The sequence below is a fragment of the Anabrus simplex genome, chromosome 1, assembly GCF_040414725.1.
Source record: "Anabrus simplex isolate iqAnaSimp1 chromosome 1, ASM4041472v1, whole genome shotgun sequence".
Lineage (NCBI taxonomy): Eukaryota > Metazoa > Arthropoda > Insecta > Orthoptera > Tettigoniidae > Anabrus > Anabrus simplex.
Genome location: NC_090265.1, coordinates 342,836,935 through 342,851,001, shown reverse-complemented (window position 1 = coordinate 342,851,001; position 14,067 = coordinate 342,836,935). Strand labels below are relative to the sequence as shown.

The window sequence follows — 14,067 nt, the reverse complement described above, 5'->3', positions numbered from 1 at the left end:
AGGAACAATGTACCTGAAAATAATGTATTCAGAAACTTAGCGATTCACCTAAGCTTAACAACAGCTGAAGATGTTCTCAAGTGAGAACGAAATGTGTACTGTTTATAATTAATAATTTGCTAAAAAGCAAATAAAAAGTATCAAAAAGGTGGAAGATTTTCAATTATTGTAACTCTCTGTGAAGTTTAAGGAAGCGGAGATTGTTATCAGTGGAATACCGAGTAGGAGGGATACTGACTGGAGGGTGATAGGGGATTATATGAGACTATGGAGTGGGTATGTGGGAAACGGGGAGTGAAATTTCTAGATCCTAATGGGTGGGTAGGAGATACGGATCTGCGCTCAGATGGCCTTCACTTAAACCACAGTGGTACATATAAGTTAGGAAATTTGTTTGGAAGGGTAATATGGATGTACACTCAGGGAAACGGGGTGGCCTAAGGAGCGATGATAAGGGAACAGGGAACTGGAAATCAAGTAAGGACGACATAAAAATGTTAGTATTGAACTGAGTATTGTAAAGAAAGGAATAGAATTAAGTAATTTAATAGATATATATTTAGCAGATATTGTAATAGGAGTTGAATCGTAGCTGAGAAATGATATAATAGATACAGAAATTTCCTCACAGAACTGGGGTGTGTATCGTACAGATAGGATAGGAATGGTGGGAGGGAGAGTATTCATTCTGGTGAAAGAAGAATTTGTAAGCTACGAAAATGTTAAAGATGACAAACATGAAATTCTAGGTGTAAGGCTCATTTCTAAAGATAATAGGCAACCTGATATCTTCGGAGTGTACAGACCGGGAAAGGGTAGTGCTGACAAAGATTCAGAATTATTTGATAAGATAATAAGCTATGTGGGAAAAGACATGGAAAGGAGTGCGATTGTAACAGGTCTGAATTTACCAAATGTCAATTGGGAAGGAAATGCAAACGACAGGAAGCATGACCAACAAATGGCAAATAAGTTAATATGGGAAGGACAGCTGATTCAGAAAGTGATGGAACCAACTAGAGGGAAAAATATCCTGGATGTGGGTGCTGGTAAAACCAGATGAGCTCTATATAGAAACCGAAGTAACAGATGGTATTAGTGATCATGAAGCTGACTTTTGTCGTATTTAAAAATAAATGTGGTGGAAAGGAAAGTCTTAAAAATAGGACTATTAGACAGTACCATACGGCTGATAAAGCAGGCATGAGGGAGTTTTAAAAAGGAACTATGATCGGTGGAAAACGGTAAATAAAAATGTATACAGACCCTGGGATGGGTTTAAAGCAATGTAAAGGAATGTGAAAACAGGTTTGTACATTTAAATGTGGTAAGGAATGGTAAAGACCCACATTATAATAGAGAAATTTAAGAAAGAGGTGCAGACTGGAAAGAAACAGAGTTAGAAATAGCTGTGGAAGTAAGGAGAAATTGAAGGAACTTACTACGAAATTGAATCAAGCAAAGAAGGCAGCTAAGGATAACATGATGGCAAGCATAATTGGCAGGCATATAAATTTTAAGGCAGAAACAGGTTCCAAACACATTCCAGGAATAATTAATGAACAAGGGGAGTGTGTATGTGAGGATCTTCAAAAGGCAGAAGTATTCAATCAGTAGTAAGTAAAGATTGTTAGTTACAAGGATAATGTCCAGATAGAGAAGGAGACTAATGCTAAAGAAATATTAAAATTTACATATGATAACAATGACATTTACAATAAGATACAAAAATTGAAAACTAGAAAAGCGGCTGGAATTGGTAAGATTTCTGGGGATATACTAAGGACAATGGGTTGGGATATAGGGCCGAATTCATAGTCAGCACTTATACATAAGTGGAACCCTTAAGTAATAAGGGATCACTTACAATAAATATTCACTTATATGAGTTTACATTTCAAAGACAGCACTTAAAGAGCACACTCATTGATACAGCAAGTATTTACAGGAGATGTGGCACTGCTGTATATTATGCCCATGCTTTCTGGATCGTGTAGTCCTGGCTACTGAATAGTGGTATGATCTATTGTGTTTTGTTTATCGAAGGACATCGCGTGACCGTGCACAGCATTTTTGAGGTTAAAAGATAGTCTATATTGTACTTATCAGAATGGATAACAAAACAACGAGCTGAAATGGCACCTGCAAGAACATGTGCACAATACTGTATAGAATAAGCACACAGACACAATTTCTCATCAGAATATGAATGACGTGGGAAAAACTTGTGGACAATGCAAACTACGGAAATGCCCAGAGTAATTTTCTTCTTATATGTTTATAGGAGCCTGTACAAATATTCATCCAAATGTAGAATATCTAGCCTTACAATGCTTTTAATGATTTTACAAATATCGTAGCTGTTACGTTGTAACAGGCCTAATAACTTCCCCAATAAAATGTAAATAGTATGGTTTGATGTGCGATGCCTTAATTTCAGAAACTTCTGATATAATCCAGCAAACGATTGGTTGACTAACCTGATATAATTAGCACAATTCAACCTTAAATGGTGGTGGTACAACACGTTCATTTTTCTTATGACTCAGTATAGTATTTAATACTATTCCATACTATTAGGCATCAATTTTTTGGTAAAAGGGACGAAGTCTCTCATAGTGCATTGGTACTGCCCATGGCTCCAAGTAGCCTACGCAGTGGCTCCCACGGTATGCACTAGCCAGCGTCTTGGTGGGTGTGCTAGGTACCAACTGATGAGCCCATCCAGGCACACAGGGGTGAAATGCTGGCAACCAGGAATGAGTTGGCTGGAAAATTTATAATGTCCAATAACAGACCATTTATATTGGTATTATACATTTACTCATTCAGGACAAATATTTCAGGTTTCCTGTGGTAATCGACATCTATATCATAAGTGGTATGTTACAAACCATCACTCTCATTTTTGTTCCGTATTGAAAATAGCGATCTCACTTAGTTTACAAAAGGAGTACATCTTTTACCCCACAATTGTTTTGAATAGGTGGGGTAAAAGATATACTTCTTTTGTAAACTAAAGTAAGTGGTATGTTCCGAGCTGTCAGTGGAGAGATGGTGTGGAATGATATTAGTAGACGAATTAAGTTTGAGTGGCGTCTTTAAAAGTAGGGCCGGGGTGAGTGGCTCAGACAGTTGAGGCGCTGGCCTTCTGACCCCAACCTGGCAAGTTCGATCCTGGCTCAGTCCGGTGGCTCAAATAAGTCAGCCTCGTGTCATAGATTTACTGGCACGTAAAATAACTCACGCGGGACAATTCCGGCACCTCGGCGTCTCCGAAAACCGTAAAAGAGTAGTTAGTGGGACATAAAGCAAATATTATTATTATTACTAGCTGATGTACCCGTGCTTCGCTACGGAATTCTAAATTTTATACAGAATTCTAGGTTAGGTAGTGTAAATGTTATGAGCAAGATTGTAGTAGGTTGCATAGCTCTTAAAGTTGCCCTAGAAGCACGACGGGCAAGTCACCAACGTATTTTCTCATATGAGAACTGGGTTAGGGAATTTTCATTGTAATGGTAGGCCAGCTTCTCTACCGTCAGTCACAATCAGGTTGGGGAGTTTTCATTGTAATGGCTGACACTCACTCTCCGCCTGCCTGTATAGATTCTCAGAGACTCTCTTAGTGGTTTTCCCAACTGAAATGAACATGGGTCATTACAACGGCGTCAGTAGGAATGGCGCGATTAAAAGCAATGCCTTCATATGAAATACTCGATCAAAGGAAAAACCACACACATTTTCTAACTTTTAACGAACAGTACTATGCTTCCGAACTAAGTCTAAAGCTACAGAGCTGGAATGACCAAGACGCAGACATCCGTGATCCGTGAACAGTCTTCAACCTTTTTTCGGCGGGGGGGGGGGGGGGGGGGGGGGGTTTCAAATAGTGGATAGTCCCAGGGCAAAAATTATGCCCGTTTACTTATCTGTTTCCTGGGAGTACCTGATGAGTCAGAAAATCTCAATTCACTACACTGGCAGGGGAAAGAACTGTCTGACGTGGAGGCAATTTTTCCTCCAAGCCAGAGAAGAAACCACATCTTCGTTGCTAATTTGGAATAAAATTAATGTAGATTTAATGAAAGTGAAGAGGAAGCTTTTCCTAAGAAACGGCTCTTTTCAGGGTTGAATTTTGAGTTATTCAGTGAATTATGGCACTATAATTTGGAATAGGGCTAAATTGTTTTTTTTTCTTTTCCCCCCTTTTTTTTGCTATTTGCTTTACGTTGCACCGACACAGATAGGTCTTATGGCGACGATGGGACAGGGAAGGGCTAGGAGTGGGAAGGAAGCGGCCGTGGTCTTACTTAAAGTACATTTGCCTGGTGTGAAAATGGGAAACCACGGAAAACCATTTTCAGGGCTGCCGACAGTGGGGTTCGAACCTACTATCTCCCGAATACTGGATACTGGCCGCACTTAAGCGACTGCAGCTATCGAGTTCGGTGGCTAAATTGTAATTCCAGACCAATTCACACTACTACTCCTGCTATTACTAACTGAGCCACTGACTTACGTGCGCACACTGCTCATTCAAAACAGCGCGTCAGAGTAGGTATCGAATAGCTGGCATACTATGATGAACCAGTGTGTTACGTACCAGCAGTATCAGAAAATGTATGAACCAGAGGATTGGCATGCTAAAGAAGAAAGTTATCTAACGCCTCAGCTATTTCCCGCCAATGTTCAGTAAGGCTGTTATACTCGGTATGCAGCAGTAATCCCATCTATCGGAGTTGAGTGCCAGCATAAGCGACAAAGAACATTACAACAAACAACAGTCAGTGTAATGTTATTGTTGATCTATGTTACGCGCTTTCGATATTGTAGGCCTTCACATTATATTGTTTTCCGGTTCTGAAATACCACTCTTATCATAGTCGGTACGTTAAAACTGAATAAAACATAAATGATCGGAAATTATTTTCTCTATAACTTTTGTTATGTAGTACTTTTCCATAGGACCAAGAACTTAGGTATTTAAAAATTAAATTTTAGGTGCCTTCCCCTAAACTACCATTTCACCCAGGGTGAATAACATTGTTTATAGCTTAAACTGTAGTTTCTTATTCCCCGACTCTAGATACCGATTTTCATTAAAGTCTGTTTACCCATTTTGTCGGGGCTCGGCGTTGATATGGACTTGGCAACAAAAATCCAAATTCATGAATATCTGTGTTGTCATACCCGGTACGGTAAAAATGCATAAGACGTAAATGATCATGATCAGAAATGTAACTCGATATAACTTTAGTTATGTAGTATTTATCGATATGACCACTAATAATATAAATATTTGAGAATTGAATTTTAGGCCTTCCCCTAAACTACCATTTCACTCAGCGTGAATAAAATAATGTATACCCTAGATTGTAGCGGTTCACCCCCCCCCCCCAATCTACATACCGATTTTTATTGAAGTCTCTTCGGCCGTTTTCTCGCGATGCGTGTACATACATACATACATACATACAGACAGACAGAAATTACGGAAAAGTAAAAACTGCATTTTCTTGTTACTGTGGACATGAACGATACAGAAACACCATTCTTTTCAAATTCTGAGCAATGTACAGACAAAACTCTTATTTTATATATATAGATTATTATTATGATTATTAAAGTAGGAAACAATCACAATATGAAGATAAAGTTGGAATTCAAGAGGTACAAATTTCTTGGAAATCATTTAAGAAAAGGCTAGGAAAACAACAGATAGGGAATCTGCCACCTGGGTGACTGCCCTAAATGCAGATCAGTATTGATTGACTGAAGGGGATGCTCTCACCATATTACTCCAAAACATTTGACATTAAACTCACAAGACACTCTGATGTTGACCAGTACCCAGTTATTAGAAGATTTTAATTAATTTTGTTCATTTCACTACAGTCTGCATCTTTTACACAGGTAAAAATGAACTTGTTTTACTATAGAAATGTACAATTCATTAAGAGTGTGTTAACAGAGCATTAAGACCACACCAGTGACACTTCATTAATTATCTTTTAGATATAGTTTTAAACCTTTATAAATCCAATTTGGCGCAAGTTTTATTACAAACTAGCTGATGTACCTGTGCTTCGCTATGGAATTCTACATTGTATACAGAATTATAGGTTAGGTAGTGTACACGTTGTAAGATTGTAATAAATTCCAATGCTCTTAAAGTTACCCTAGAAACACAGCGGGGAAGTCATCAAACGTCTTTTTTAATTGTAGGTCTTCAAATTTTGTTTTCTTCCGATTCTCAAATACCACTCATCAAAGTCGGTACGGTAAAACTGTATAAAACATACATGATCAGAAATCGTATTCTCTATAAATTTTGTTATGTAGTACTTTTTGATAGGACCAATAACATAGATATTTAAGAATTAAATTTTAGGCGCCTTCCCCTAAACTAACATTTCATCAAAGGTGAATAAAATTGTTTATAGCTTAGAGTGTAGTTTCTTATTCCCCCGACTCATTAAATTCCGTTTACCTATCTTCTCGTGGCTTGACGTTAATATGGACTTGGCAACAAAAATACAAATTCATGAATATCTCCGTTATCATAGCCGGTACGGTAAAAATGTATAAGACATAAATGATCAGAATTTAATGCTATATAACTTTAGTCATGCCGTAGTTATCGATATAACGACTAATAACAAATATTTAAAATTTTGGTCTTCCCCTAAACTAACTTTTCGCTCAGCGTGAATAAAATGATTTATAGCCTAGATTGTCGTGGCTCATTCCCCGACTTTACATACCGATTTTCATTAATTTCTCTTCACCCGTTTTCTCGTGATGTACGTACATACATACGTACATACATACATACAGAAATTACGGAAAAGTAAAAAGTGCATTTCCTTGTTACTGTGGACACGACCGATATAGAAATACCATTCTTTTTAAATTGTGAGCAATATACAGACAAAACTCTGATTTTATATATATATATATATATATATATATATTGTATCACTTAAACTTACATGTGCGTAAGTATGTTCTGAAGAAATGATTAGCATTTGAACCAGGTTGGCCCTCACCTTCAAGGTCCACATCAATATCTCGGCGCACCACTACCGACTGGTAAAACGTGCCTGTGGCACCCGTCGCTATAAAAAGAAGGTAATGGATCAGTGTGAGTTGAGCAGATGTGCAGGATGCATCGCAGACGTGAGAACCGTACCGTCAAATGAGTGAGTTTGAAAGAGGGTGCATTATTGCCATGAGAGAACGTGATGAACTCGTCCAGTAAATTGCTGCTCGTGTGGGACGAAGCGAGTCAGCAGTGCCACGGGTGTGTACAGAATGGTTTACAGAAGGCCACAGAACACTACGAGATGGGCCTGGTCGCATTACCAAGACACCCCCCCCCCGAAGATCCACACCAAATCCGAATGGCATTGCAGGACAGATCTGCATCCTCCTGGCTCTGGTGCAACAGTCAAACAGTGTAACACTTTGTACACTATCCGTAGTGACAGTCCGTCGTCGTCCTTTATGGTCTGGTTTACCGGCGTGTCATCCACTTCTCCGCCTAACTTTGACTAATGTGCATAAACATGCTATACTGCAATGGTGTATGGAACGACATCACTGGGGACAGGAATGGCAGCAGATAGTGTTTTCGGACGAATCCAGGTTCTGTTTGTTTGAAAATGATAGCCGCATTTTGGTTCGCGGCAGGGGGAAAGGCACCACATTGACTGCATTCGCACAAGACATACTGTGCCAACTGTAGGCCTTATGATGTGGGGTGCTATTGGGTACAACCACAAATCACAGTTAGCGTGTGTACAGGGCATTGTGATCAGTATGACCTACGTGAACGACATCCTGCAATCCGTAGCCATAACCTTTCTGCAAGACACCCCAGACGCCATATTTCAGCAGGACAATGCGCGACCACATGTTGCAGCACGAACACGTGCCTTCTTGTCACAGGATGTCAGACAGTTCCTGAGGCCCGCCAAATCACCGGACTTTTCGCCAATCGAAAATGTGTGTGATATGGTGAAATGATGGGTGCAGCGCTGTGACCCAATGCCAACCACCAAAGACGAACTGTGAAACCAGATGAATGCAGCATGGAGGGCTATATCCCAGGATGCCATTCGCGCATTATAAGTGTTGATGCAGTCATGCATGGAACAAGTTATCAGTGCCCATGGAGGACCCAGTGCCTACTAGGACACAGGACACATGCTGAACTTAGGTGACTGAAACACTGATCGTTTCTGCAGAATATACTAATGAACATGTCCTGTGAATATGAACTTCCTATCTGTAGTCTTTCAAGGGGTTCTGTTTATTTTTTTTATGAACGAGTGCAAGTAGTGTTTTAACATTATTGTATGTTATTTTACCAAACAGCAGCAGAAGACGGCCTATAATAGAGGCCGAAATCGGTACTGCAAAATATATTAAATACATCAAAATAAATAAAAAATTATTAAGTGGGAAATCCAGCTTTATAATTGTGATAGTTGGAACTATCAATGTAGGGCTAATGAAGCTAATAAACTACGAGGTTTTTTATGGGCGAAAAGTGAAGCATCTGGATCTACAAAAAATGGCTGTGATTATGTAGATAGTAACAGACAACGTGGACATGCAGCTGTAAGTTCAACATGCTAAATGACAGCATAAGGAACAAGGCAGCACGGACTTCAAAGCTAACCAGGACTTGCTAACAACTTTTTAATCACAATGGATTAGGCTTCCTGAGAAGAACTAGCATCGATCAACAGTTAACAGGTGATTATGAAGAAAAGTTAGTTAATTTTCATAGCTATAACTAGGCTATCAGATCTGTTTATGATTGCAGTAAAAAAAAAAAAAATTCTAGCCCCAGCTCTCCTAACCACCACAGTGACCAATATGCCGATTCATTTATATGAATATCAGAACTATACTGTTAGTAGCGTTTTCTGTATGAACAATACTACATTGTGTTCCAATGTCTTTTGAGGTTAGTTGGAGTCGTCTTAAAACATCCTCACTCTTCTTCCTTTCCTCCTCTCAGTCATCAATGAAAAGATGTAAACAACCTTTTTGTAGCTAATTAAGTCAAAAATACTTTCTTCTACTGAATAAGCACCAGCCATACTGATTGCACACTAATCAGATGCAAGTTTCTTTTCTGAACGAACACGAAAGTGAGCTGTATTAAATGTACTAAATTAAATTACTAATAATCTCATGGTTCACGGTGTGGGTTACTGTAGTCACATCCTAGTTCGTGAATGATGGGCAACGGCTGAGTGGCCTAGCAAGTGGTCCTAAGAGTTGGGATACCAGTTGCTATGGAATGGGAGTGGGCATCTCAGATATATTCTGAGTCATAGCCCTCTTTGTGCTCAGATGGCTAGGACTACACAATCTATCGGTGGTCCCTAATCCGTTATATGAGAAATCCTCACTTGGACTAGGTGCAAGTACGGTTGCATCCTGCTTCATGAATTTACCGAGCTTAGAACATTTTCAGCAAGCCTCGGACCTATGGGAGCAACAGAGTCCCACTCCTATTTGACAGAGGAGGGACTCCTTGGAAACAACTTGGCGAATGAAATGGAATTCGATGCGAGCTATCAATATTAATGGGGCTTATGGAAAAAAGTAGAACTGGCTGGGTCAGCAAAGAGGATGCATTTGGATGTGCTAGGAGTAAGTGATATTCGGGTAAGGAGAGAGAACGAGGAAGAGATAGGAGATTACAAAGTGTACTTGACGGGCGTTAGAAAGGGAAGGGCAGAGTATGGGGTAGGGCAGTTTAACAGGAATACCATTGCACGCAACATAGTTTCTGTCGGGCATATAAATGAGCGAATGATGTGGGTAGATTTGGCAGTTGGAGGAACTAGGACGAGAATTGTCTCAGTGTATTCACCATGTGAGGGTGCAGATGAAGATGAAGTTGACAAGTTTGATGAAGCATTGAGTGACATAGTAGTCAGGGTCAACAGCATGGATAGGATAGTGCTAATGGGCAATTTCAATGCGAGAGTTGGAAATAGAACTGAAGGATACGAACGGGTGATTGGACAATGTGGGAAAGATATGGAAGCTAATGGGAATGAGAAGCGTTTGCTGGACTTCTGTGCTAGTATGGGTTTAGCAGTTACTAATACATTCTTCAAGCATACGGCTATTCACTGCTATACATGGGAGGCTAGGGGTACCAGATCCATAATAGACTATATCTTAACAGACTTCAAATTCAGGAAGCCTGTTAGGAATATACGAGTTTTCCAAGGATTTTTTTAATGATACAGACCACTAGCTGATCTGTCGTGAACTACGTATCTCTAGGCCTAGGATAGAGAAAGTGAAATCTGTCTGCAAACTGATAAGGGTAGAAAATCTCCAGGACGAGGTAATTAGACAGAAGTATATGGATATGATTAGTGAGAAGTTTCAAACAGTAGGCGGCAAGCAGGTTCAGGATATTCTTCTTCTTTCTTTGCAAGTTGCTTTACGTCGCGCCGACACAGATAGGTCTTATGACGACGATGGGACAGGAAAGGGCTAGGAGTGGGAAGGAAGCGGCCATGTCCTTAAGGTACAGCCCCAGCATTTGCTTGGTGTGAAAATGGGAAATCACGGAAAACCACCTTCAGGGTTGCCGACAGTGGGGTTCGAACCCACTATCTCCCAAATACTGGACACTGGCCGCACAAGAGCGACTGCAGCTATCGAGCTCGGTGGTTCAGGATTATGAAAGAGAATGAGCAGCCTACAGTGATGCTGTAGTAGAAACAGCAAGGGAATGCCCAGGAAGAACTGTGTGCAAAGATGGGACTGATGAAGTGAGAGCAGCTTGTAAAAAAGGCCGATGCAGACAGGGAATTGTACATAGATGAAAGAAGCAGAGCGAACCAGATAGCTGTTGCATCCAAAAAGGAGTCATGGGAAGATTTTGGTAATCTGGAAAGGATAGGTTAAGCAGCAGGGAAACCTTTCTGGACAGTAATAAAGAATGTTAGGAAGGGAGGGAAAAAGGAATTTTGGGTAATTCAGGTGGAGGGAATAATGCGAACATCTCAACGTAAAAGGAAATTTTCCTGGTGGTGTTGCGAGCCAAGCTCATGGGGAGGAGGAAAATGATGATGAAATTACGCTTGAGGAAGTGGAAATGATGGTAAATAAACTCCATTGTCATAAAGCACCAGGAATAGATGAAATCAGACCTAAAATGGTGAAGTATAGTGAGAAGGCAGGGATGAAATGGCTTCATAGAGTAGTAGGATTAGCATGGAGTTTTGGTAAGGTACTTCCAGATTGGACAAAAGCAGTAATTGCACCTATCTATAAGCAACGGAACAGGAAGGAGTGCAACAACTATCCAGGTGTCTCATTGATTAATATACAAGGCAAAGTATTCACTGGCATCTTGGAAGAGACGGTGGGATCAGTGGTTGAGAAAAAGTTGGATGAAAACCAGTGTGGTTTCAGACCACAGAGGGGCTGTCAGGATCAGATTTTCAGTATGCGCCTGGTAATTGAAAAATGCTACAAGAGGAATAGACAGTTATGTTTATGTTTTGTAGATCTAGTGAAGGCATATGACAGGGTAGCACAGGAAAAGATGTTCGCCATACCGGGGGACTATGGAATTAAAGGTAGATAATTAAAACCAATCAAAGGCATTTATGTTGACAACTGGGCTGCAATGAGAATTGATGGTAGAATGAGTTCTTGGTTCAGGGTACTTACAGGGGTTAGACAAGGCTATAATTTGTCACCTTTGCTGTTCGTAGTTTACATGGATCATCTGCTGAACGGTATAAAGTGGTAGAGAGGGATTCAGTTAGGTGGAAATGTATAAGCAGTCTGGCCTATGCTGATAAGTTGGTCTTAACGGCAGACAGTGCAAAAAGCCTGCAGTCTTGGAACTTGAAAATAGGTGCAATGAGTATGGTATGAAAGTTAGCCTTTCTTAGACTAAATTGATGTCTCAGGTAAGAAATCCAAGAGAACTGAATGTCAGAATGGTGATAAAAAGCTGGAACAGGTAGATAATTTCAAGTATTTTGGTTGTGTGTTCTCCCAGGTTGGTAATATAGTAAGCGAGACTGAATCAAGGTGTAGTAAAGCTAATGCAGTGAGCTCGCAGTTGCGATCAACAGTATTCTGTAAGAAGGCAGTCAGCTCCCGGATGAAACTATCTTTACATAGGTCTGTTTTCAGACCAACTTTGTTTTACGGGAACGAAAGCTAGGTGGACTCAGGATATCTTACTCATAAGTTAGAAGTAATGGATATGAAAGTAGCGAGAATGATCACGGGTACGGACAGGTGGGAACGATGGCAAGAAGGTACTCGCAATGAGGAGATAAAGGCTAAGGAATGAACTCGATGGATGAAGCTGTACGCAAAAACCAGCTTCGGTGGTGGTGGGGTCATGTGAGACGAATGGGGGAGGATAGGTTACCTAGGAGAATAATGGACTCTGGCATGGAGGGTAAGAGGAGTAGATGAAGACCAAGACGGCGATGGTTAGACTCAGTTTCTAATGATTTAAAGATAAGAGGTATAGAACTAAATGAGGCCACAACACTAGTTGCAAACAGAGGATTGTGACAACATTTAGTAAATTCAAAGAGGCTTGCAGACTGAATGCTGAAATGCAACGGTCTATAATGTATGTATGTACTAATAATCACAGGCAGATCTCTAACATTTTAACCAATGAGGGACCACCAGTTGACTGGATTATTCTAGGTGTCTGGGCACAAGGATGGAACTCATGTCTATGATGCATAATCGTATTCTTCAAAAACTAGGCCACTTAGCCATTCTCAAAGATTCATGAGCTAGGATGTAACTAAAGGAAGACAAACTATGAACCACAGCTTGCAAAGTGAATGGTGAAAGGCACAATAGTACACAGAGGAAAGGTAGGGATATTGTAAAATCTACAATATTGTGATACAGCTTACCTTACACAATCCATCAATCTTGTTGCTATTCCTTTCTTGCGATGGTTCTTAGCTGTCCAGATACGGCTCACACCACACTTGACAGGGTATGTTTCCACTGAACAGCAGTCAATATCATCTACACCAACATTCAGCATTTTGTACGCCTCACTTCTTGGATGAGCCACTAGACAGCCCACAACACTCTTGTTATTAATGAAAAGGTACACCTATTGTGGAAACAAAGGGTTTTAGTTAACGAACTGTTATGCTGTATAATACTTAACCAGAATGTTATGACTGTGTATGCAAATACAGTTTATTCTGACTTTCAATCCAGCACAACACACATATTTGTCAGAAGAACACATCCGTAACCAACTTACTGTAATTCCTGTATAAGTGTTCAATTCTTTATGTCTCATTTATACCTACAGAAATTCTGAAGTCTTGTCCCTAACTGAATACATCTGGATTAGAGTGTAAAATTCCATGTTTTGTCATACATCTTAACTTCAATCAGGAGACGAACAATAAGAGGTCTGACTTTTCAAAAAGAAAGTTACCAGGGAGAGGGTCATGAAGGACGTGAAGATGAAAATACTTCCTAGACCCTGCAAACCTAATTTACCAGGGTCAGAAGAGAACAAGAGCTGACCAAGGGAGGTTAGATAGCAAAGTTAATAGCCTAGTACAAGTAAGTGGAAGCTATGGACACCATGGTTGCCAACCCATGTTCTCAAGTAGAAAGTCCATAGGGAGGTAAAAGTGTGTTTGTATAAACATTTTCAGACATTAAATCATAAGGCATATGACCGCAGTTGGCAAGTGGCCTCTTGAAACACCACCAGACTGCAAACCCAAACCACGCTGACAGAGGCTAGAGACCTCTACGATTTATTGGTTCATACATTCCTCCCTTAAATCATTTATAATTTTTGTAAATTGTTTCCAGTACCAAACATTTCTCTGCTCCCATGAATTTTATGCATCCAGAGTAATAAATGAACGTGAGGCAATCCTTATTTCTGATATTCTGCAGTAAACATACAGGGCCGATTGCAGAAACGGTATTTAGACGATGTCTACTGTTAAACAATGCCTAAGCATGGCTGCCGCATTGCAGAGATGTTATTTA

At 40.1% G+C, this 14,067-nt stretch overlaps 1 protein-coding gene across 2 annotated transcripts in view; it reads right to left on the bottom strand.

The window, feature by feature from the left end:
- The window catches only part of eco (Establishment of cohesion), a 169,160-nt gene that overhangs the window by 14,494 nt on the left and 140,599 nt on the right, over nt 1-14,067 (bottom strand). For both annotated transcript variants that reach the window (XM_067142544.2, XM_067142552.2), the window contains exon 6: nt 12,951-13,159. In XM_067142544.2, coding sequence (XP_066998645.2) covers nt 12,951-13,159 — 209 coding nt within the window. The remainder of the gene's footprint in view (nt 1-12,950; nt 13,160-14,067) is intronic.